Consider the following 25,203-nt stretch of genomic DNA (forward strand, 5'->3'; position numbering starts at 1 on the left):
TGCCACAAGTACTCCTCATTCTTTTTGCTGATACAGACTAACACGGCTACCACTCTGAAATCTATATTGCTGATTCACATCAACTATCACCTTTCTATTGTTACTTGCTAGACCAAAATCTTTTATTAGGATCTGTACAAAATGCTAAAAAGACCACATAACAAGATGCTCTAATCTGAATTTTGTGTTTTCTGCTTTGGCATTTTGCTTATGATAGAAATAAACTTGGATTGAGACTGTCCTTTTATGTTGTATAATATCAGAGGGGTAGCCGTGTTAGTCTGGATCTGTAAAAGCAGCAAAGAGTCCTGTGGCACCTTATAGACTAACAGACGTATTCGAGCATGAGCTTTCCTGGGTGAATACCCACTTCGTCGGACATGCATCCAACGAAGTGGGTATTCACCCACGAAAGCTCATGCTCCAATACGTCTGTTAGTCTATAAGGTGCCATAGGACTGTTTGCATGTTGTATAATGTTGCTCTGAGCTTTTAAATAGCTGTCATATTCCATCCCAGTGGTAACTGCACTTCAGTTTTGGATTAACAGATCCCTATATATATTCCTTACATCGGTTTATCTAGGAATATAAAGTTCTTTGCATGTACATAATTATTCTAATTCAAGAACCTGAGTGTATTATTAATAAAACAAATGTTTATATTTCCACCACATGCGTCTGACGAAGTGGGTATTCACCCACGAAAGCTTATGCTCCAATACGTCTGTTAGTCTATAAGGTGCCACAGGACTCTCTGTTAATGTTTATATTGTAGCAATAATGATTTCATCATTTGCATTCGGTGCATAGTCCTGACAGTGCAGTGGAGCTGTTGAATTTTATTCGCAGTCAACTTCCAGTATTTATTTGCTACTAAAGAAATGGAAGTTGGAAGGAGATATGTTATGGAGTTGTCTGTATTTCTATATGAAGATGTTTGAGCTAGATAAAAGATATCTGTAAGACATAGGCACAGTGAACCTAATCCTCTTTTTTTCAGTGTACATCTTTGAGTAGTTTTTCTCTTTTGCAGGCACTGGCTTGTAAATGTCACAGAAGGGAAACCTGATCCTTACAGTGATAAGCAGGGGAAGATATGTTTGTGAAGCAAGCAGCCCTGTTTCAACCCCAAATATTGTTTGACCGGCTGAATAGGGCAACGGCTGCTAATCCCGTGCTGTGATCTCAAAGCAGCTAGGAAAAGGAAAATAATTTAACTCCTTATAAGCGGGAGTGTTAATCACAGTATCTTGATCTCATTCCATGTTGGGTAATTACATTCTGCTGACCCAAAACAATGCCTTTACTGAGTCGGTTTTTCACTTCTTGACCTAAATTGTTGTGTAGAGTTGCTGAGTGATGTTAATCAGTTGCTGTTTTTCACTCCAGAAATGGCTGCATTTGAGTGGTGGGGTGAAGTGAGTCTAGTGTCTTTTTTTTTTCTCTATATGAGTTTTGTTTGTAAGGTGTGTTTGGACCCTTTGGAAGGAAAGGCAGTATATAAATGTAGGACTTAATTCTTATTTGTAGTAGTACAAGTTTGCCCCAGGGGCATTCAAAGCATCAGTTATAGAAAACAGAGTTAACAATAAGGGGAACAAGGGATTTTAAAGCCTTGTGCCCACTTGCTGACTAACCATGTTTTGTAAAACCCCTTAGGGCTTGTCTGCACTTTAAACACTACAGCGCCACTGTAGCATTTCAAGTGTAGACACTACCTAAGCCGATGAGAAGGGTTCACCTGTTGGCATAGGTAATCCACCTCCCTGAGAGGCAGTGGCTAGGTCAACGGTTGGCTTAACTATGTTGCTCAGGGAGGTGGATTTTTCACACTCCAAAGCAAGATAGTTAAACTGACGTAATTTTTGCATAGACCAGGCCTTAGGCTGTGTCTATACTAGAAGTTTTTTTTCTAAAATGTCCTACTGGCGCAGGTCCACCCTTGGTAGCAATGCTGGGGGTACTAATCTAGATGGAGCTGCATGTGGTTGTGTGGTCTAACAGTGTACAAAACAGGGTGGCTGAAACACTGGCACGCCACTGGCACTGTGCCTACACTAGGCCTCCCGTCTTTACTATCACTATTGGAGCTGAAGTGATGCTAGCTGAAGTGATGCTAGCTGAAGTGGGAAACATTAAGGAAAAAATCCTAGCAAAGATAAGGCCTTACAGTAAAGTATTCCATTTTCCATGGAATAATTTTTCTCCAAGTTGCTAATATAACATATATTGCAACTAGCTGATTACAGTTAACAGGGTTTCATTATATTGTGAGTTCACTCATGTAGGTTCCAATGGCTCATGGTCAATGGGAATACTAGGCAATGAGAAAGAAATAACATGGTTAATTCTGTCTCTTGACCTGGAATGTTTTAATGAGAGCTAAACTCTAGGGTTAATTTGCTTCTGCCAGCAGGTGAAATGAGAAAGAACTAAGCTTCACAAGCATTTCATGATGTCATATCTCCTCCATAGTAACCAGTGACTCATCTTGCTCTCCTGTTTAATTCTATTTTTGGATGCCAGCAGGAACAATAGGATCAATGCTCATCAACATTATTACTTTTACTGTTAATTTCTTAGTGATTCATAGGGCAGCCTGTGCTTTCTTCTCTCACTGCCTAATATTCTCAAAACTTCCTTTTGTCTCAGAAGTGGCTTTTGCTTAGCCACTTTCTTGATGCCTTTAACACAGAGTATCCTTTTCAAAGGAAAAAAATTATATAAATCTTATCCATCATCCACCATGCTGAAGTGCAGAAACTTCTAGAGTGGAACACTGCAACTATTTAACAGTGTACACCAACACTACACAACAGTTAAGACAAAGAAAAGAATTTAAAAAAATCATATTGAATTAAAACTACAGAGGGAATTTAGGTGGAATGAGTTAAAATCCTTATGTAAGTGCTAATATGTATAAGAGGATAATATACTACATATAGGGTAATGGCCACCATGTGATAAATTGCACAAATAAAATACTTGTTGGGAAGACTATGTAATTACAGCCATCCCAAATTCATGCTGATAAAATCTGTTTATAACCCTATGAAATATGTGTGTGTGTGTGTGTGTGTATATATTTACATATATACACACATACATACCCATCGTACAGAGGTACATTTAAGTGTGTTAAGGCCTTTAATTCTTTCCAATATGTTTAAAAATTTAAATTTGGTGTGTGTGTGTGTGTGTGTGTGTGTGTGTGTTTTTAGGTATATAAAATACAATATAATATAAAGGACTGCCATAAAGAGCCACCAAGTCCCTGCAGCTCAGCCAACTACTTTACTCTCTTCATGAAGAAGATGGAAGGTCTGCAGGGATTAAATCAGCATCAGCAAAGAAACAAGGTTAAAAGCACATAGTTCCAGGGTGGTAGTGTTAAGTTGCTGAGCAGAGAAGACTAATGGTGGTGGATCTCCTACAGCCAGTAGCCCTCCCCCCTCCCCCCGCGCAAAAAAATCTGGCATTCACAGTTAGATATTTTTTCCTGAGAAAAGGGGAAAAAAACCTGGCCCATGATGATTTTCAATCCCTGAACTTCAGCAGCACAGTGGAACAAGACACAGCTTAAATTTCCAGCAGTGGAGTTGTCATGGTTCCTCATTCCATAACGTTATGGAGGACATTCATTTCAAGATGCCACCTCAGAGAGTCTTTGATGGATGAGAATCCCCTATTAATGTGGCTGGTCCAAGTCACCATCTCTGTGTGAATATAGTTGGTAGGGTGACCAGACAGCAAGTGTGAAAAATCGAGATGGGGGTGGAGGGTAATAGGAGCTTACACAGTAACCCCTCACTTACCGTCCTCCCGCTTAACGTTGTTTCAAAGTTACGTCGCTGCTCCATTAGGGAACATACTCGTTTAAAGTTGTGCAGTGCTCCCTTATAACGTCGTTTGGCTGACTTTACAAGGGAGCATTGCACGAGTTCCTTTTCTCTGCCTCCTCCCCCTCCCTCCCAGCGCTTCCCCCGCAGCCAAACACCTCTTTGGCGGCGCTTAGGACTTTCTGGGAGGGAGGGAGCGAGTGGGGAAGCTGCCCCCCCTCCCCTGGCAGGCAGGGCCACCCAGAACTCCAGCCAGAGAGAAGTGTCGCTTTGAAGGGGAAAGCGCCACTTCTGTCAGGCCGCTGGCTGCACGGCTGCCCCTGCTCCTCCTGAGTCCTCCGGCCCATGCGCGCAGGGCCGCATTCTGAAATGGGCTTTAGAGCTGCAGGCCAGGGCCCCGGGGCCCCCTTAGCCCAGGGCCCTGCAGCCCCTAAAGCCCCTGCGTTTCAGGTGGCCCTGCCTGTGGGGGGGGGAGGGGGAGGAGCCCCCAGAATCACATCTCCCAGAATTGCGGCCATGGGAGCGGTGCCACGCTGTGCAGAGCCACTTGCACACCCCCTGCACCAAACAGGAGCTGCCCCAGGTAAGTGCTCTGCACCTCCTGCCTGCCCCAGCCCTGAGTCTCCTCCCACACCCTAACTCCCTCCCAGACCCTTCACCCCCAGCCCTGAGCCCCAGGGGTAAGCCGGGGCACCTCCTCACCACAGTACAGTACTGTATAGTATGTAATGCCTTTTGTCTGCCCCCAAAAAAATTCCTTGGAACCTAACCGCCCGCATTTATGTTAAATCTTATGGGAAAATTGGATTCACTTAACATTGTTTCACTTAAAGTTGCATTTTTCAGGAACATAACTACAACGTTAAGTGAGGAGTTACTGTATAAGAAAAAGACCCCAAAATCGGGACATCTGGTCACCCTAATAGTTGGGTCAAATTCAGATTTTGTATAAGCAGATGAAATTTCACAGATGTCAACAGAGTTGCCTCTGCTTACAGCAGGTCTGAATTTGGCCCATTGTGCTTGAATATAAGGACACCAAGTAAGCAGTGTGCCAGAACCCCATAAATAGTGATTCTATAAGCCAGCCACTTGTTTCTGTTTGGGTATAGGTATGGAATCGCCAAAGGGCTCGCCCTTTTTCACAAACTTAGTTTGTCTACCTTGCAAGGAGAAGGGGCTGAGGGAACTCTTTTGGGAATCAAATTATGATTTCAAGGAGTCAGATGTTTTTCACCAGATGCTTAGATGTCAAATAACTTGTCACTTCTGGCATCACTGGACCATATGATCCCTTATCCTGTTTCCAACAAACAACACCATTGAAAGAAAGGTGTAAAAAGCCATATTATAAATCTCACTGTGTGATGCTATCCAGTTGGGTGGGGGAGGGCAGAAATCTCTTCACTCTAACTGGAGATCACTGATGTCCTGGTGCAGTGATGACTGTTGTTGTTGCGTGTTAAGCACCAACAGTGTGCTTTGTGCTAAGACACAGTCAGTCACTGCCCCAACTCTCTTACAGTCTAAGACAGACACAGAGTAGACTGTGCTGGAAAACCCAGAGGAGGGAAGAACTAGGATTTTTGTTCTAAAAATAAATTTTATATCATTGACTCAAGGCAGAAGTGCGTCATTGTGAGGGATCCAAATGAAGATAAATCACTGAGTTAGTGGACTGGAAATGTAAACATTTGTGACTGTATCCAAGCAGTTGAACTGCAGATCAATCTTTTATTTATATAGATGTCTGATCCTTTTTTTTACCACCAAGCTGTTTGTCACATGCTCTAGGACAAAAGTGGTACGTGTGCTTAGATTAGATGAACCCTGATGCAGATGAGAAATTGCACTTTTAAATTCTTTGTGGTCACACATAGTTGTCAAAAGAAGAACATCAATGAGAATCCTGACTTTCAAACCTGAATAAAAAAGCATGAAATTGGGGCCTAAAATCTTAAGTATGGTGACCCTTTTAAATGTTGTCCTTGGCTTTCTATTTCTGTTAATGCAGGTTTAACAAATTCTGGATATGCTAATGTTATCATGATTTAAGAATTGGATCATGTGAGTAGTCGGGCATCTGACACAAGTACTCCATGCAAATGCATTTAGTCTTGGGTCTTTCCTTGTGACTCATGCTCAACTTCTGATGGCTCAGGTATTGTAAGAGCTTTCATATTTTTGTCTGAAGGTCCCATGTAACAGGGTTTTTTGTTTATTCTTTTGCATATAGCAAACTTAGTTGAATGTCAAGGGGAGGTACATGTGTTATCGCAAGAGAACCCAGACATGTTAGTTATTAGCACCAATGTACCTTGCTAAGATACTACTTTGCCTAGTTATAAAAAGCTATCTGATTTTCAGTCAGGGACAGCCAAACAGGCTTCTGAACACTGAAGGCTCAGGCAGTTCTTCCCAGGCTGTTAATTAGAAGTACGACATCATTTGTGCTGATCTCTGCCTGTACCTCATGTACTTGCTTCCCTCATCTTTTAATCAGCTTAGTTATATTCTGTCTAAAGGTCTTGCAGGCAACTCAAAAAAGCAATCAGTATTCATGATTTTCCCCCCTTCATTAGAAGACTCTCCCAAACAATAAACTTAGGTGCTTAGTTAGTTAGATAAGGGCTTGCTGTGTTTTAAACTCAGGGTGGGGTGGGGAATTGCTACAAACACAGAATAAAGAAATCCAATTATGATAGATACTGCATTGCACTGCATGCAGTATCGGAGCAGGCGGGGGGGAGCGGGCAGATAGCTCAGTGGTTTGAGCATTGGCCTGCTAAACCCAGGGTTGTGAGTTCAATTCTTGAGGGGGCCACTTCAGGATCTGGGGCAAAAATTGGTCCTGCTAGTGAAGGCAGGGGGCTGGACTTGATGACCTTTCAAGGTCCCTTCCAGTTCTAGGAGATTGGTATATCTCCAATTATTATTTATTTATTTTTTTATATTATGGATGGTTTATGTATGATTGTGTTCTATTCCATGGGGGAAGGTTACCAGTGGGGGGTGATTAAGGTGAGTCACTGAGGCCATGTCTGCCCTACAGCCACTGCAGTGGCAGAGCTGCAGCGCTGTAGTGTAGGTATTTCCTACATCGACAGAAGGGTTTTGTCCATCAATGTAGTTAATGTATCTCTCTGGGAGGTGGTAACTAGGTCGACAGAAGAATTCTCCTGTCTGACCTACCTGCATCTATGCTAGGGGTTGGTTAGTTCGACCTAACTATCGCATGCAGTATTTTTCACAGCCCTGAGTGACATAGCTAGGTCGATATAATTTTTAAGTATAGATCAGGGCTGAGACTGAACAACTCTAGAGAGGAACGGCCTCTTGGAGTGGTGTGTATATATTGGTTCAAGCTGGGTTTTCCAGAGACAAAGAAAGGGCTTTTGGTCTAAAAGGATGAGCTTAAACTGACACAGGACTTTCTTTCTGATCCAGTAAAGGGACAGGACCTTGTGTTCAAGGGGGGGGCCCAACCCTTGCAGAGGAGGTGGAAAGACTTTGGCTTACTAGAGCCTCGTAAAACAGATGGGTAACTCCTGGTAAGCTTTTAGCCTGCGTATAGGGACTTCTATTGTTTTCTCTGTAATGCTTTTACCTTAAGAATAAACATACTGGCTTAGAAAGAGGCGTGAGGTAACTTGTAAGTGCTGGCAATACACTGTTCACAGCCCTTGGAGAGAAAGCAAAGCACAGGCACTGGCCTTTTTAGGCAGACTGGCTTGGTGGGGATATCACAAGTGTTAGGCAGGGAACTGTGCAGCCTTAAAACCTCAGTCAGGAGGGAGTGAGACATGTGTTACTCGTGTATGTACTCTACACACCATTGAAAGAAGCATGAAGTGTAGACGTACCCTTAGGGAGAGAGAAGGATCCTCTGGTGTAGAAAGCTGTAGCTTTCTCCACTGAGGAGATATTTCTGGGCTAGGGCTGTAGATATTCCCATGGACTGCATGACTCCATGGTTGTGGGGGAAGGCCAAACCCTATCAGGAAGCTGAAAGGAACTTGTTTACACGAGCCTTCCTCCTCCAGAGAACACCCTGTAACACCTGGTGAAGAATACCAATGGTTAATGTTTTTTTTTCCTGCTTTCACAGTGAGGCTTGCATGCTCGGCAGCCAGCATCTTAGCCCTTCATGAGCAGATGCAAGCACTATGGCTGTGTATATTGAAAATTATGGGAAGTGAGACTTTAAATACGTCAGGTCTGATTCTGATCTCACTTATAACAGTTAGACACCGGTGTAACTCCACTGAACTCAGTGGAGCTCTTCCTGATTTAAACCATTGCTGATGAGATTAGAATCAGGTCCTACATCTCGGAAGGAGTTCTGTACAGATGGATTTATTTGCCTTAAACTATATTCTGCAAAGACTCTTTCAACCAGTCTCTGAATTTTTCTGCTGAAGCTGCAGGGTTGATAAAGCCCTTTTAGGGTACATCTGCATTTCACTAAAAGACTCAGAGCCCAGGTCAGCTGACTTGGGCTTGCAGGGCTTGGGCTGTGGGGATAAAAATTGCAGCATAGACTTTCAGGCTCAGGCTGGAGCCTGGGCTCTGAGACCCTCCCTCCTTGTGGAGAGTTGGAGCTCAGGCTCCTTCTTGAGCCTAAACATCTGCACTGCAGCTTTGTAGCCTTGCAATCCGAGTCCCGGGAGCCCAAGTCAGCTGACCTGGGCCAGATGTGGCCATGCCACAGGTCTTTTATTGCGGTGTAGACATATCCTTAGACATTTTTCTCCAAGACTAAGGGAAGGAAACTTTGCTAATCATGTTTTAAACCAGTAGCATGAAAGGCCTTTTTTAAAAGCTGGAGTGTGAAGGCTGAGCACCACCATTCATTTGAGAACTGCTTATCCATAAGAGTAACTGCAGCAATCAATATATTACACTGAGCGTGTGCCTTGAAGATAAGGCTCTGGTCTCCCTACAGCTATTTCAGAGGATCTGTTTGCTGAAAGATGGATGAAATACATTTGTGCAAATGATACATAATACCTCCCAAACTGAAGATATTTTAATTTCTTGAGTAATGTACCTGCTTCATGGAGCAGATCCAAAGGAATGGAATGTTTAATAGGTTGGTAATTATAGACCTTTTCACCTCTAGGTGCTAGGTTAAATCTAGGCCACCTCAGTAATGAGTAAAAGTTGTTACACTCACCTAATAGGCATCAGATGGTATTGCTGCCTGCAGTGACTCAAGGGTGTGAGTACCAACTTCAGGGCAGACTTTTAGGAAACAGGGCATAAACCCCAAACTGGCGGTAAGTTCTGTATTTAGATTTCACCAATGAATTATCAAGTGTAAACACGTCAGGCACTATAACAGCCTTAACATCAAGTAACAGACAGTCCCCTTTGGTACTGTGGTCTGTCTTATCACTCAGGTAAGTTTATTTTTGTGATAGATGGTCCCTTACACCAAGAATGACAGCAATATTCAGGTTACTCCCAGTCCCAAAGAACCAGTCACTAACCCCAGGTCCATTGCACCTTAGATATCACCATGACAGAATAAACCCCGGTATTCATACCCTACATACTATTTTAATAATCTTTGTACAAAACATGCCTTGTAAGGTATCATTTTGAAACTTGTAATTTCCTGGTCAGTGTTGTCCTGGTAAAATATGTGTGGGAACATCCTGTGTGAAGTTATAAGATTATCCTGTATGGTGATATTAAGACATTTCCAAATGCCACAGCCCTACCCAGGCAGAAGTCAGGTTTATCCTAAATAAAAGAAGGAATGTGTGTTTTGCCTCAATTTGCATTGAATCAGAAAACAGTCATCAAGCAGGGAGGGCAAACAAAGGAAGTTCAAACAGGTGAAAAAAACCAGCGGGGAATATCCTTCTGCATAGTCTCTTTGTCTCCTAATTCTCAGCTGGAAGTGTTTTTCAAGAGGGGGACTGAAACACTAAGAAAGGAGGGGCAGTCACTCCAAGACACCACCCCTCCCTGCCCATCACATTCACTGCATCTGATGAGACAAAGGAAGCAGCTGTTAGACTGGGGTGGGGAACCCTTTTTCTATCAGAGTCCACTGATCCACAGAAAAAAATCAGTCGTGGGCCACACAGAGGGTTGGGGTGCAGACAGGTGAGGGCTCTGGCTGGGGGTGTGGGATCTGTTGTGGGGCTGGGGATGAGAGTTTTGGGGTACGGGGGGGGCTCCAGGCTGGGGCCAAGGGCTTTGGAGTGCGGGAGGGGGTTCTGACCTGGGGCAGGAGGTTCGGGGTGCGGGCTCTGGCTGGATAGTGCTTACTTCAGGTGGCTCCTGGTTGGCGGCACCGCAGGGCTAAGGCAGGCTCCCTGCCTGCTGGGACTCTGTGCTGCTCCCAGAAGCCTCTGCATGTTCGGCCCCTAGGCGGAGGGGCAATGGGGCTCTGTGTTGTGTGTGCTGCCCGCACCCACAGGCGCCACCCCCTCAGCTCCCATTGGCTGAAGTTCCCGACTATGGGAGCTGTGGAGCAGGCACTGGGGGTGGGGGCAGGGGGCGGCGCTTCCCTAATCACCTCTGCTCCTAAGGGCCACAGGGACATGCCGGTCGCTGCCGGGAGCTGCGCGGAGCTGACCGGACTTCTGGCAACCTGGCGAGCTGGCGCTTGCAGCTCCAGTCCCGTGGGGGGGCACCGAAGCTCGGGGCTTTTGGTGCAGAGACTTGCCGTGGGCCGGATGAAATGAAGCAGCGGGCTGGATCCGGCCTGTGGGCCATAGATCCCCCACCCCTATGTTAGACTCTGGGAGAAGAGTCCTGGCCTAAAGAGTTTGGTCAGTAAGACTGTTGAAAGCATGTGGCGAGAAAACTTTGCTTTGACTCTAATGTAGTTTAAGTTAGGTACCAGTAGGCATTTTATCTTTATTTTTTGTAACTATTTCTGACTTTTATGCCTCATTACTTGTACTCACTTAAAATCTATCTCTCTGTAGTTAATAAACTTGTTTTACTGTTTTCCCTAATCCAGTGTGTTCAAGTGTCTGGATAACTCCATTTGGGGTAGCAAATTGTGCGCTATTATTCCTTTGAAGGCACAATAGACTCAACATATTTTCACTGTCCAGGAGAGGGCCGGGCAACATAGGACCCGGGGGGTGTTGGTGTCACCCTGTAGCATAACCAAGGCTGGCAGAGCTGGTGGTAGGCATAAGCAGACTAAGCAATTGCTTAGGGCTCCAAGCAGCTCCAGGGGCCACCCTATTCACTTTTTATTATAAGAACTTGCCTGGTTTTAGTATTGTGTGTCGGGGGGGGGGAGATATTCCTGCTTAGGGCCCCCAGTGGGCCAGCACCTGCTCTGAAGGCTGGTAAAAGCCAAGGTATGGCTGGCTGGTTGCAGCACACACAGAGCTGGGAGTGACTTACATGCTGGAAGCTGTTTGTGAGCAGTCCAGGCTGGAGGCTACAGCAGCAAGACATTGTAAAGGGCACCCGAGGTTACAGGCTAGGGGTGACTCAGCTACTCCTTAGTCTGGATTGTACCCTGGTATGTCACAATCATACCGAAGACAATGCTTGTAGCCAATCGTATAATAATCTATATACTGATGTATTAAATAGGAAAAGGAAGAGTTATTTACAAAGGTTAAAGCTAGTTAACATATATACACAACTGAGTTACATTCTTAAGTTTCAAAAGATAATAGAAGTGTCTGTAGTCAGCAAGATCTATACATCCCTTCGGGCAAATACAGGCTGAGTAGCTAGAAAGCTCTTGCTTCTGCCTAGAAAACCTTCCCCCCACACCCCCGTGTTCAAACAACATAAAGATTCCAAGTTCCTTTTGTTGGAGGGCTTTTATTCCCCTCCTGCCATGTGCTCAGAGCTGCAAATTCAGCTAATGGAAGCGGTCCACTTGCCGGAGTCATCTTCACAGGGAGGAAAGCAGAATAACAAAAGTCTTTTTTCCTCTTGATGCAATACATAGGAAATTCCAGTGCAATGTCCAACAGCAGTATGTCTAGTATTGATGGAACTTCCCTTTTGGGAAGGTCATACTTACTCTTGAAGGTCAGCCCTTCACACTAATTAGTCTCTGTCCTGTTTTGTGATTTATGCAGTCACAGAGGTTCACAATACAGCCACTTAAATATTACCTTACAATATGGCTACCAATGTTATAAGTGAGATTAATGCATGCAGCAACTCATGACCATTCAGTAAAGTCTAAACACAGTCTTATAATTCTAATACTAACACACAGGTGAGCCAGACTGACTGCAGCTATGTACTTGTGAGTATTCAGTTGAGACATGGGGACTTTGGCATGAGCTGCCACCCTGGTCTGCCAGTGTCACAGATGGCCTATGTGAAATGGTTTCCTGTAGCCATGTGTCAGCATAAAATTCACCAATATTTCATATCCACATTGAGAGTCCCAGCAGATAGGCCAAAAATTGAATGGACATGGAGACTGAGGGTTTGTCTACACATGAAATTATTCTTGAATAGGTATTCTGGAATAACTATTCCTGAATAAAGCAACAAAGAGTCCTTAAGGACTAACAGATGTATTGGAGCATAAGATTTCGTGGGTGAATACCCACTTCCTGAATAAATCCATATGTACATAAATTAGTTTAAAACACTTTGGAAGTGGATTGAGCTAAACCAGAAAAAGGCACTTTTATTCTAGAATAAAAGTACACTGCTGAAGTTATTCTGGAAGTTATTTCATTTGAGTGCTTGCCTACGAGGGGACACTGCGCAAAATTAATCCAAAGTAACTTTTAAAGTGGATTAGTTAGACCATATTAAATGCCTGTGTGGACACACTCCTTCAAAATTCCTGGGTGGATACTCACATTTCCTTCGTGAATTAAACTAATCTGAATTAAAGACACTTGAATTCTGAATGACAGTATCCATACATCAGAGGGGTAGCCCTGTTAGTCTGACATGCATCCGATGAAGTGGGTATTCACCCACGAAAGCTTATGCTCCAATACGTCTGTTAGTCTATAAGGTGCCACAGGACTCTTTGTCGCTTTTTACAGTATCGATACAGGGATTTAATACTATTTGCCTAATTCACACCTTCAGTTAATTCAGATTAATTTTCCTGAATGTCCCTGTGTAGACAAGCCCTAAAATTCACATTTTACTTTCATCTGGAATAAGTTTAATGTACAGACAAACCCTGAGCTATTGTCTCCACCTCAAGGTAGCCCTTCCAGGCAGGGGCTTGTCTACATAGTGGGGTAATGTGCTCTACTGGGGTGTGATTTCTAAAGCGCATTAATGTGCTGTGCATTAACTGATCCATTTAGACCCTACTGGTGAGCACTAAATGTTTCCTAGTGTGTTTTCACATTGTACTGTTTTAAACAGCACTTTCACAAAAGGCACTTGCAGCAACCACTCTGTGTCTAAACCAAAAATTTCACTCTCTCATCAGTGCTAAATTCTTATACACTCTTTACACAGAATAGCCCTTGACTGCTGTCCCATTTCCATCTGCTTGGAAGTGTTGACATTCAATGAACTCTGCAACATTCTGCTGCTGCACAGAGCGTGTGGCAGGGAACAGCAATTAAAGGGTTGACATTTTCCCGTATTTTTTTTTTAGCAGGACACATGTCAAAATACAATGATCAGAACATACTTAATGCAGAAACATAATTAATACTAAAATATAAACAGAAATCAATTACTGCAGTGGGAGCTGTTGGGTACTCAGCATTTCTGAAAATCAGAACACTCATTTAGTTGCCTAAATATGGGTGTAGGACCCTAACTTTTAGTTCTTATTTCTGCGACCCTGGGCCACAAAGCCTAACCACTTCCATTTTTTATTTAGGATACTGCTGGACAAGAGAGATACAGGACCATCACTACAGCCTATTATCGAGGCGCTATGGGGTTCATCCTGATGTATGATATCACCAGTGAAGAGTCGTTTAATGCAGTGCAGGACTGGTATGGAACAAATTATTGTAATCCCTCTTTTTTATTTTTTAAGCCAGTTATCTCTTCCCCAATGCTTGTTGACTGTTTCATGTGGGTTGGGAGTAATTTCCTTACCTCCCTGCAGTTGCTTTGTATTACTATGTTCTTCATCATTCATTTGAAATTCAGAAGAAATGTTGCACTATGGAATTGCGCTTGAGAAAAAGTTGCACAACTCCACTAGCTAGTTCCTTTAGGGTTTAAAAAAAATTATTTTATAAAAGATTTTATTTCCAGTGGTGGATTTTTAAAGCTCTTGTTCACAGCAAAAAAATATATATATGATCACACACAACACTTATGGGTTATTGAGGTTCTTCCCTATCGAGCCACTACAACCCAGTAAAATGCTGGTTTCACGGGCCAGTTGGATACAGCCAATCATTATTATAACCTGGGTAAAATCTAAAGAGGGGTAAAATTTCCAAAAGCACCTAATCCCATTTTCAAATGTGATTTAGGCATGTAAGAGCCTAATCACTTTTGAAAATGGAACTTGGGTTCCTCTGTGACATAGGAGGTTTTTAAAACTTTAGCTGAGGTTTTCCAATTAACCTTTATGAACTCTATGGAAAAGGTTAATTGGTCTAATCAATTTTCAGCTGTGGTGCCTGGTTCAGTTCCATTATACTCACTGCAACCTTAGTGAACCATTATCATTGCTGTACTGAGAGTGCATGTGGTTAAAGCTGCCTAAGACCCAAATAAAGTATTAATGGGGAAAAAATAATACTGAAACTTTCAATATATGCTTCATGGTGTTTTGAAGCACCTTAGCTTAGCTGGGGAGGGACGAGCCCTGAAAGTGTAACAGAGTAGAGAGTAACTTTCAATACTTTCACAAGGGGCTCTGATAAAAAAAATATCTTTAACCTTTAATAGGCCTTATATCCAAGGAATGCATGTGTTGTAGTGAGCAGGGTTAGGGATTGGAGAATCTCTTGTGGTGAATACCCACATGGTGAATACCCACATGCATCCGACGAAGTGGGTATTCACCCACGAAAGCTCATGCTCCAAAACGTCTGTTAGTCTATAAGGTGCCACAGGACTCTTTGCTGCTTTCTCTTATTTGTGTTCCTTTGAAAATGTTTTTTCACAACCAGGGAAGGAGACAACAGCATGTGGCAAACAAACTTATATTCAGGAGGAAGCAACAGCACATAGGAGACAAATTTGTATTACCTGCACCTGTTGGAGGTGTTGATTGTTCCTAAAAATATGCTGATCATACTGAGAATATGGCCCAGTGTCAGTGTTTCCAGGTGTCTGATTTTCGACTAGAAAGTCCAGTCGAAAGGGAACCTGTACAATGTCCGGTCACCACGGGGCAACGGAGGGGTGCCGGGTCATCAACCCATGCCAGGTCCTGCCCTGGGGGAGAGGGATGTAACGTGTAGGGGGGGGGGTGCTCCGGGAACGGCCTCAGTGTGTGTGGGGGGGAGTTGAAGAGCAAGCCTGCCTCACTCTCACCCCATAGCGGCAGCTCCTGCGACTCTTGTCCCATGGGGCTGTCTGGGCTTGGCCCTCCAATCCAGGGGTTGCAACCTGTCCCCTGGTGCATGGTGCTGGGGTCAGGCCAAACCTGAACAGTGCTGTGTGACTAAGTGCATCAGAGCTCAGGTTGCAACTCCCAGAGTGGGGAGCCAAACCCAGCCAGCTCTGTGGGACAGGAGGGTTTGTGGGTCAAGGTGGGAGAGTCCCATGAAACCTGGGCCTGTTGAGGGTGGTGGTCTGCCAAGGGTCTGTCTAGTCCAATAACTTGACTGAAAGCGGCAAATGCTAGGTGCTTCAGAGGAAGGTTAAAAAACCTCCTGGTGGACAGCTATGGAATAATCTGCTCAGCTTCTCCCTAACCCCTCTCAGATTGGTTGGTTTATGCCCTAAAGCATACAAGGTTATATCCCTTCTAAAAAATTCCAACACTATTTATACACCACAACATAGGGTGAGGCTCAAGTGAATGGAGACTTGTGAGCATTGGCATCAGGAGCCCAACAGCGCCTTCATTTACAGTTCCTCAGTGACCAGTTCAAGGCCTCTTATTTGCAAGTGGCTGAGAGCAAGCTTTGAAAACCCAAGGCACTGACTGACTAATTGTCCAGTGCTGCCACATTCTCAGCAAAGAGCCCAGGTAAGATGGTGCTCAGATGTATGGAGAATTCTTTTAAAATTCTGGCTTAAAACTGTATTCAGTGTATGGTGGAGGGGAATGGGAGAGTAAGAAATTAGTGTTGTTGGGGAATGGGAGGGTTTAACCCTAAAACTAGTCTCTGGGCCAGATCTTCAGCAAGTATAAATTGGAGTAGTTTCATTAACTTCAGTAGAGCTACAGTGATTTACACCTGGCTCTTGAATTATACACTTTGGAAATAGTTTGGCTTTTGCAATGAAAAATATGAAGCCATTGGTCAATTTACATTTTAAGCTAAAAAATAGTATCTGTCTTTGGGCTTGCAAGTTGAAGCTGACATTGAGAAAATGCTGATTTTATTTCTGTCTTCTATATAAATGGCTGAAACGTAATCTGGTACTAGAATGTATACCCAGCTTAATGTTACTACAATGTTAGAACAGCTTTCACTCAGAAAATATACAGCTTAACTGTAGGGCTAGGTCTTTTCCCTCTTCAGTGAGAGCAAGCCCAAAGAATCTCTAGAACAGCTTACTGTAATCACTCCTTTTTCTTCTCCTACTGCTTATGGGTCATATAGTAGAAAGGGTTTGTCAGTTTGCAAAGAGGCAGCCCAATGATTTAAGGAATCTAGAATGATTTGCAGGGCTTTTAGTGACCTTGCTGGAGTCTGATAGAGACATGTATGTGACTTTTACAGTTTCCCTAAATGATCACCATTAAAGCACATCAAAACTTGTTCTGGAATTATCTGGCAGTGGAAATATGATAGTTTTGGTATTAACTGTCAGCATCAAGTTCAATTCAGGTTTCTGTTGAATAACAGTTCTCTTTAATAATGTGTGTTTATGAGATCTCAGGGTCATTATAATTATGCAGAAAGCATATTACTAGAAGCTATACATTACTTCTAGCATATTACTAGAAGCTGTACATCACTTTCCCATCTGTATAACAGTATGTTGTCCAGCCTTCAAACACTAAAGGAGCATTTCCATCAAGGCATGTTAAACACAGTTTTGATTAGAAACTACTGCAGATTTATGCCTAAATAAAGAGGAACTCCATACTTAATTAGCTGTTAAACTCACAAGCAGAGGTATGAATCATATCACTGGAAATATGTGGAACCATGAACTAAAGGAGAGTCCCTCCCGCTAATAGTTGTTTTGCATTTTCAAGTGATCACTCAGAGCTCCAAAAGTCTAATGGGCATTTTGGCCAATTAATCCCAACTACTGATATTTAGAGAATTTAATTCTGGAGTTGTACGCCCACACTTCAGACCTCCTTCGGTCATCTACAGAATCATACCACTCCATATGTGATGGGGCCACTTGGTTTTCCAGTTAAGGAATAAGAACATAAGAATGGCCATGGTGGGTAAAACCAAAGTATCCTGTCTTCCGACAGTGGCCAATGCCAGGTGCCCCAGAGGAAATGAACAGAACAGGTAATCATCAAGTGATCCATCCCCTGTCACCCATTCCCAGCTTCTGGCAAACAGAGGCTAGGGACACCAACCCTGCCCATCCTGGCTAATAGCCATTGATGGACCTATCCTCCATGAATTTATCTAGTTCTTTTTGGAACCCTGTTATAGTCTTGGCCTTCACAACATCCTTTGGCAAGGAGTTCCACAGGTTGACTGTGTGTTGTGTGAATATGACTTTTCTTGTGGAACAGCAAGGAGGCACTCTGGTGTGAGAGAGAGAGACTGGTCATACCTTCCTAGAGAGACATAACAAAGGGTAACGTGAGAATGAAGGACCTAGGAACCATCCCGTTCTGGCAACAATTGCTTTCCTTGAGTTAGTAAAACAGAACAAATGCACATAATAATGTGTCCTAGGAAGCCTCTACCTGAAGTTTATGATCTCATTTGATAGTTTCTCATATACGGTATGGGAGTCTGATAGCCTGGTCAGTACTGGTTGTACTGAGGGAACAGATTCTTCACCATCATTTCATGCCTGGTCTACACTACAAAGTTAGGTCGATGCAAGGCAGTTTATGCCAACCTAGTTGAGCATGTGTCTTCACTTAAATTTGTCTTCCACTTATGTAAGTGCCCTGTTACACCAACATAATAACACCACCTCCCCAAGCAGTGTAGAGTCATGGTCTATGAAGTGCAAGTTGAGACACTGTGTTACTTATGTCAACCCTAACTGTCCTCCAGAAGCTGTCCCACAATGCCCCACACTGACCACTCTGGTACCATTGTGAACTTCACTGCCCAAAGGTCATGAAGACTGGAAGACCTCCCTCTTCTTTAAATCCTTGTGAATTTTTGAAATTCCTTTTCCTGATCATCCAGCTTGGCAAACATACCTGGCAGATCTCCATTGTTGAGTGCAACTGCCCAGCTGACTGTGCTGGCTACATGCTCCAGACGTGCTCCTGCCTGGAGTAGATAGGAGATGCTGCATCTCCTGGGCCTGCGGGGAGACGAGGCTGTACAGATGCAGATCTGAACAGAGCTGTACGAATGTTGACATCTATGAGCAGATTGCTCAGGGGATGCAGGAGAAGGGGTATGACCGGGACTATCAGCAGCATCACATGAAAGCCAAGGAGCTGTGGCAGGCATACCAAAAGGCCAGGGAGGCCAACAATCTATCTGGTGCCAAGCCACAGACCTGCTACTTTTACAAAGAGCTGCATCCCATCCTCAGCAGAGACCTCACCACTGCACACATCCACACCACGGATGTGAGGAGGAGGAGGTGGTGGACAAGGAAAGCGGGGGGTCTGAGGCATAGGCCTTTTTTTTTTTTTGCTGGAACTGAGTCAGCACCAGAGGTTGGGCTGCACCCTGTAAAAAGTTGTTAACGATCTTTACTTCACTTCCCAGTGCCCTGAAGGAATTCTGGCTGAATCAGCCAGGCTGCCTCTAGAATGTTCTCCTTTGGCATCTCCCAATGTGGGCTGAAAGCTAAAAGCTACAATATAGTCTTTTGTTGTTAATACTTGGCTTTCCCCCAACTTGTTTGGTTTTAGCCACCATTTTATTCTTGATATGGCTGAACCCCATCAGGCAGTCACACATGGTTTTTGCCTCCACGCAGATCTGAAGAACCACCTTGTAGCAGGGTGGATCCCTGCTCCTGGTTTTAAGGGGTTTAAAAGCTGGGCTGATTGGGGAAGTAGCCGCAGCTGGGCCACACCCCAATCAGGCCACAGCTGGCCCCTATAAAAGGCTATGAGCCAGGAGCCCAGTCAGTCTCTCTCTGTTTCTAGAGGGAGATGGGCCTGGCTGCAGGGAACTGAGACAAGGTACCTAGGGTGAAGCAGGGCTGGGGAAAGGCTGAGGAGCTGGGGAAGCTCCAGTCTAGAAAGCCCCAGGCTGCGGCCTAGCATAGGGCAAAAGGTACTGGGGGTCGCAGGGGGCAACCTAGGGGTAGGCCAAGGCAGCAGGTCCAAACCCCCTTTGCCGATGATGGGTGCTGGCTACTGCAGTCTGCCCCAGCGAACGGGGGCTAGATAGACTGGGCAGTAGCCACTACTGAGGCGAAGTGGGGATTGTAGGGTGGGGGTTCCCCTGGGAAGGGGAAACCCAATTAAAGGTTAAAGGGGCACCGGGGTCCTGGGAGGGACACAGGGCCAGTAGCAAACAGGTGGATCACCGGCCTGCAGAGGGTGCTCCAGGGCTGGAAAGAGCTAATTCTCGAGGACGACCAGCAGGAGGCGCCGCAGGGGTGAGTCCGACCCATTTACACATCTCCCAAACCATGACATCACACTAGTCACATAAACCTCACCCACTCTCCTGAACCACCCTCCAGCAACTAAAAATCATTTCTGTAATGCTAACCCCTCAGCGCACAAATCTAAAGGTTCTGCCAAAACCTGATTCTTCTGCATAACCATCATGCTCTTTCCACCAAGCCAGTGGCCGCCTCTCCATTAATCACAGTTTGTGTGCAGTGACCTTTTCATATATTAGTGCAGATGTGAATTGTGGTATCTTTCATTAAACTAGAAATACCTTCTTGTGATGCATCTCTGTGCTATCAGTCTTAAAGTAAGGATGATGTGCTTAGTGCTACCCCATAATGCATATGAACAGGTTTATTAATGGAGAAGATTTCATCTTAATAGGATCAGAGGTCATGAGCAGAACATGCAACATGATTTGGACTGTATCTGAATTCACTATATGGCTAAAGCATGAAGCAATTATAAGGGTAGCTGAAGAATTATCAGGCTGCTTAATCTGTGCCTTGATCATTGTAGGCATCTTTAGTCACTGGTTTGCCAAATAATGTTCAGGGTTACTGTACTGCTGTAGCCATGGGCAGCGGGTACAGTAGGCCAGAGAAGGCTAAGCCTTCCCCAGCGTAGCCGCCGCTGCCCTGCCGCCGGACACCTGGGCCATGGTGGCCCCTCTGTGCTCTGCCTCTTCCCCTCCCTGTTCCCCCCCGTTCCATGAGGTCCCCGCTGCCATCTGGTGTGTCCCTCCTCTCCTCCACTCCACCCACCACCTCCAGAGGTCCCTGCCACTCACCGCATCTCTCCTCTCCTCCACCCTCCTCCCACACGAGGTCCTCCCCCCCACTGATCCACTTGTCTCCTCCCCCATGAGCCCCCCCCCAATCACTGCATCCCTCCTCTCCTCCACTCCCTTCCCCTGCCAGACCTCCCCTGCCCCCTGCTCACTAGGTCCTTCCTCACCTCCCCATCCCCACAGGGGGGGAGGGTGGAGGAGAGGAGGGACATGGAGGGATCTGGAGAATGCAAGTGGCGGAGGTCTCTGGGGAGAGGTGCAGTGGAGGAAAGGAGGGACATCGGTAGGGGGGAGGAGAGAGGAGAGGAGGGATGCAGCAAGCAGTGGCGTGGGGTCGGGACTGAGTGGGGAGGGGCAGGACCTGGGGAGGAGTGTGGGTGGGGCTGCAGGCAGAAGAGGCGGGACAGGGAGCTAGCCTACCCCAGTGGAAGCTTCACCCGCTGCCCATAGTTGTAGCTAAGAACCGTGAAGCTTTCTTCTGACGCAGTTACAAATCTCATCAGAGTCACACAAACTATCAACAAGGAGTCTGGTGGCACCTTAAAGACTAACAGATTTATTTGGGCATAAGCTTTCGTGGGTAAAAAAAACCACTTCTTCAGATGCATGGAGTGAAAATTACAGATGCGGGCATTATATAATGACACATGAAGAGAAGGGAGTTACCTCACAAGTGGAGAACCAGTGTTGACAGGGCCAACATACCATGAGGAATGGTAACATACAAAAGCCAGTAGGAGAACACTTCAGTCTTCCTGGACATTCTATAACAGATTTAAAAGTAGCTATACTTGAACAAAAAATCTTCAGAAACAGACTTCAAAGAGAAACAGCAGAACTAAAATTCATTTGCAAATTTAACACCATTAATTTGGGCTTGAATAGGGACTGGTAGTGGCTGGCTCATTAGAAAAACAGCGTTGCCTCTCCTGGAATTGACACCTCCTCATCTATTATTGGGAGTGGACTACATCCACCCTGATCGAATTGGCCCTGTCAACACTGGTTCTCCACTTGTAAGGTAACTCCCTTCTCTTCATGTGTCATTATATAATGCCTGCATCTGTAATTTTCACTCCATGCATTTGAAGAAGTGTTTTTTTACCCACAAAAGCTTATGCCCAAATAAATCTGTTAGTCTTTAAGGTGCCACCGGACTCCTTGTTGTTTTTGTGGATACAGACTAACACGGCTACCTCCTGACACTTGATAAACTATCAAAATGCCAAGTATATCAGAGGAGAGCTTCTTTCACTATTCTCCAAGTTAAATGTCATGTATTTTGAGTACTCTTGAAAGCAATTGACTTCAGAACTGCAAGTTGCACACTCTAAATGGATTCTGTGCAATCTGTGATCAGAGGAAAGAATGCTTTTGGAGAAAGCATAGTTAGAATTGCTAGTCTTAAGGCTTGACAACAGACAAGTTGCACCAGTGTAAATTAAATCAGTTCATTAAACTGGTACAACTTTTGTGTGCATGTTCTTGTATCAGTTTAAACTGGTAATATCAGTTTAGCTTGTGCCTGTATATTTACCAAAGCAAGGTAACCTGATATAAGCCAGGTTTAAACTAATAGTGTCAACACACAAAGTGACGTTGGTTTAACTAATCAGTACAAAATCACACCTTTAGTCAAACAGTACAACTGTATGTATAGACCAGGCCTCAGTTAGGAGTCTTCCCATAGGAACAATGACAGTGAGAGACAGACAGAAAAACTGCATACAGAATACGAATATACAAGTCACACTACCCTGTCCGGGGTCAAGTGAAAGGAAAACATCTGTATGACATGAGCTTTCCACTCATTCATTTTGCCAGGACCTTAGGTAATAGGTGTGGTAATAGGAATCTTTATAAAATCCTGAAAGAGAGAGGGAAAAAGAACCATAAAAATGGAGGACTAGCAGGGACCTTGATGGTCACCTAGTCCAGTCCTATGCACTCAGGCAGGACCAAGTATTATTTAGACCATCCCTGACAGGTGTTTATCTAACCTGTTCTTAAAAACCTCTAGTGACAGAGATTCCAAAACCTCCCTAGGTAATTTGTTCCACTGCTTAACTACCCTTACAGTTAGAAAGTTTTTCCTATTGTCTAACCTGTATCTCCCTTGCTGCAATTTAAGCCTGTTACTTCTTGTACTGTCTTCAGTGGTTTATCACCCTCCTCTCTGTAACAACCTTTTACATACTTGAAGACAGGAGTGCCAGAAACTGCCTAAAAGTGGGGGGCCAGCAGTTCCCGAACCATGGCCCTGCCCGCCCATTCTTCTCCTTCCCTCCTCCAAAGTGCTTGCAACCCATCCCAGCTTGGTATGGTCCAGAAACTTTATATAAGAGACCAGGGAGTAGGCGGTCCTGCCCAGTGGTCACACCTGGGCTGAGGTCTGCCCATCAGTGACAGTAGGTCACCAGACTGGAGTTGGAGGAATTGCAGGAGTCAGGGTCAGAGTCAGGCCAGGATTGGAGCCTGGAGACTCGCAAAGGTAGTACCAGGCTAGAATCAGGAAGCAGGTTCACAAACAGGCTGGAGCTGGAGATTGGAGATCAAGCAAAGTCTGGCACTGCAGCCGGCCAGAGTCTGTGTGGTTGACCGGACAACCCCTGAGGTTAAATATGGCACTTGGCCAATCAGAGAGACGCAGGGTACCATCACTCAGGATCTTTTGGGCAGTACTTCCAGCGGTGCATACTCTCCATATGCTCCTTGGCTGTGCCTTTGCATGGCCTTCTGGTTGCACTGTGTGAATATCAGCTGTCCCAGACTTTGCAGACCTGGCTTCTAGTCCCCAGGTCCTTATACTTTGTGTGTGTGTACTCTATGCCATTATCTAAATCATTTATGAAGATATTGAGTAGAACAGGACCCAGGACAGATCCCTGAGGAACCCGCTTCATATGCCCTTCAAGCTTGATTGTGAACCATTGATAACTACTCTCTGAACATGCTTTTACAACCAGTTTTGCACTCATCTTATAGTAGGTTCATCTAGGCTATATTTCCCTAGTTTGTTTATAAGTAGGTCATGTGATACAGTATAAAAAGCATTAGGTCTGGTCTACACTAGGAAATTAGGTCAGTATAACTACATCACTCAGGGGTGTGAAAAATCTACACTCTTGAGCGACACAGTTAAACTCACCTAACCCCCAGTGTAGACAAGTTACCACCTCTCGGGGAGGTGGATTACATACTCCAACAGGAGAACTCCTCCTGTCGGCATGGATAGTGTCTTCATGAAGCACTACAACTGCACATCTGAAGCATTTTAAGTATAGACGAGCCCTTACAGAAGTCGAGATATATCACATCTATTGCTTCCCCCCATCCACAAGGCTTGTTTCCTTGTCAAAGAAGGATATTAGGATGGTTTGACATGATTTTGTTCTTGAAAAATCCATGTTGACTGTTACTTGCCGCCTTATTATCTCTTAGGTGCTTACAAATTGATTGCTTGATTATTTGCTCCATTATCTTTCCACTACTGAAGTTAAGCTGACTGGTCTATAATTCTCTGGGTTGTCCTAATTTCCCTTTTTATAGATAGGTCTATAATTGCCCTTCTTCAGTGTTCTGGGATCTCTTCCATGGTTCTCAAAGATAATTGCTAATGGCTCAGATATCTCTTCAGTCAGTTCCTTAAGAGAGAGAGGTGTGTTTAGTTAAAGGCATTAGTTTAAAATTGTACAATAGCTTTTTTTAAAAACTTGGGTGCTAAAGTTCGGCACCTAAACCCATATTGGAGTTGCAGCTAGCAAAGGATGTTAAGAGTAAAAAGAAGGGTTTCTTCAGGTATGTTAGCAACAAGAAGAAGGTCAAGGAAAGTGTGGGCCCCTCACTGAATGAGGGAGGCAACCTCATGACAGAGGATGTAGAAAAAGCTAATGTACTCAATGCTTCTTTTGCCTCTGTCTTCACGAACAAGGTCAGCTCCCAGACTACTGTACTGAGCAGCACAGTATGGGGAGGAGGTGACCAGCCCTCCCTGGAGAAAGAAGTGGTTCAGGACTATTTAGAAAAGCTGGATGAGCACAAGTCCATGGGGCCGGATGCACTGCATCTGAGGGTGCTAAAGGAGTTGGCGAATGTGATTGCAGAACCATTGGCCATGATCTTTGAAAACTCATGGCGATCGGGGGAGGTCCCAGATGACTGGAAAAAGGCTAATGTAGTGCCCATCTTTAAAAAAGGGAAGGAGGAGGATCTGGGGAACTACAGGCCAGTCAGCCTCACCTCAGTCCCTGGAAAAATCATGGAGCAGGTCCTCAAGGAATCAATTCTGAAGCACTTAGGGGAGAGGAAAGTGATCAGCAACAGTCAGCATGGATTTACCAAGGGCAAGTCATGCCTGACCAACCTGATTGCCTTCTATGAGGAGATAAATGGTTCTGTGGATGAGGGGAAAGCAGTGGATGTGTTATTCCTTGACTTTAGCAAAGCTCTTGATACGGTCTCCCACAGTATTCTTGCCAGCAAGTTAAAGAAGTATGGGCTGGATGAATGGACTATAAACTGGACAGAAAGCAGGCTAGATCATCGGGCTCAATGGGTAGTGATCAATGGCTCCATGTCTAGCTGGCAGCCGGTATCAAGCGGAGTGCCCCAAGGGTCAGTCCTCGGGCCGGTTTTGTTCAATATCTTCATTAATGATCTGGAGGATGGCGTGGATTGCACCCTCAGCAAGTTTGCAGATGACACGAAGCTGGGAGGAGAGGTAGATACGCTGGAGGGTAGGGATAGGATACAGAG

At 44.6% G+C, this 25,203-nt stretch overlaps 1 protein-coding gene across 6 annotated transcripts in view; it reads left to right on the forward strand.

The window, feature by feature from the left end:
• Positions 1–25,203, forward strand: part of RAB3B (RAB3B, member RAS oncogene family) — a 131,041-nt gene that overhangs the window by 85,982 nt on the left and 19,856 nt on the right. For all 6 annotated transcript variants that reach the window (XM_039484590.1, XM_039484586.1, XM_039484588.1 and 3 more), the window contains one exon: positions 13,656–13,774. In XM_039484590.1, the coding sequence (XP_039340524.1) occupies positions 13,656–13,774 (119 nt within the window). The remainder of the gene's footprint in view (positions 1–13,655; positions 13,775–25,203) is intronic.

The sequence above is a fragment of the Mauremys reevesii genome, linkage group 8 (genome assembly GCF_016161935.1).
Source record: "Mauremys reevesii isolate NIE-2019 linkage group 8, ASM1616193v1, whole genome shotgun sequence".
Taxonomy (NCBI): domain Eukaryota; kingdom Metazoa; phylum Chordata; order Testudines; family Geoemydidae; genus Mauremys; species Mauremys reevesii.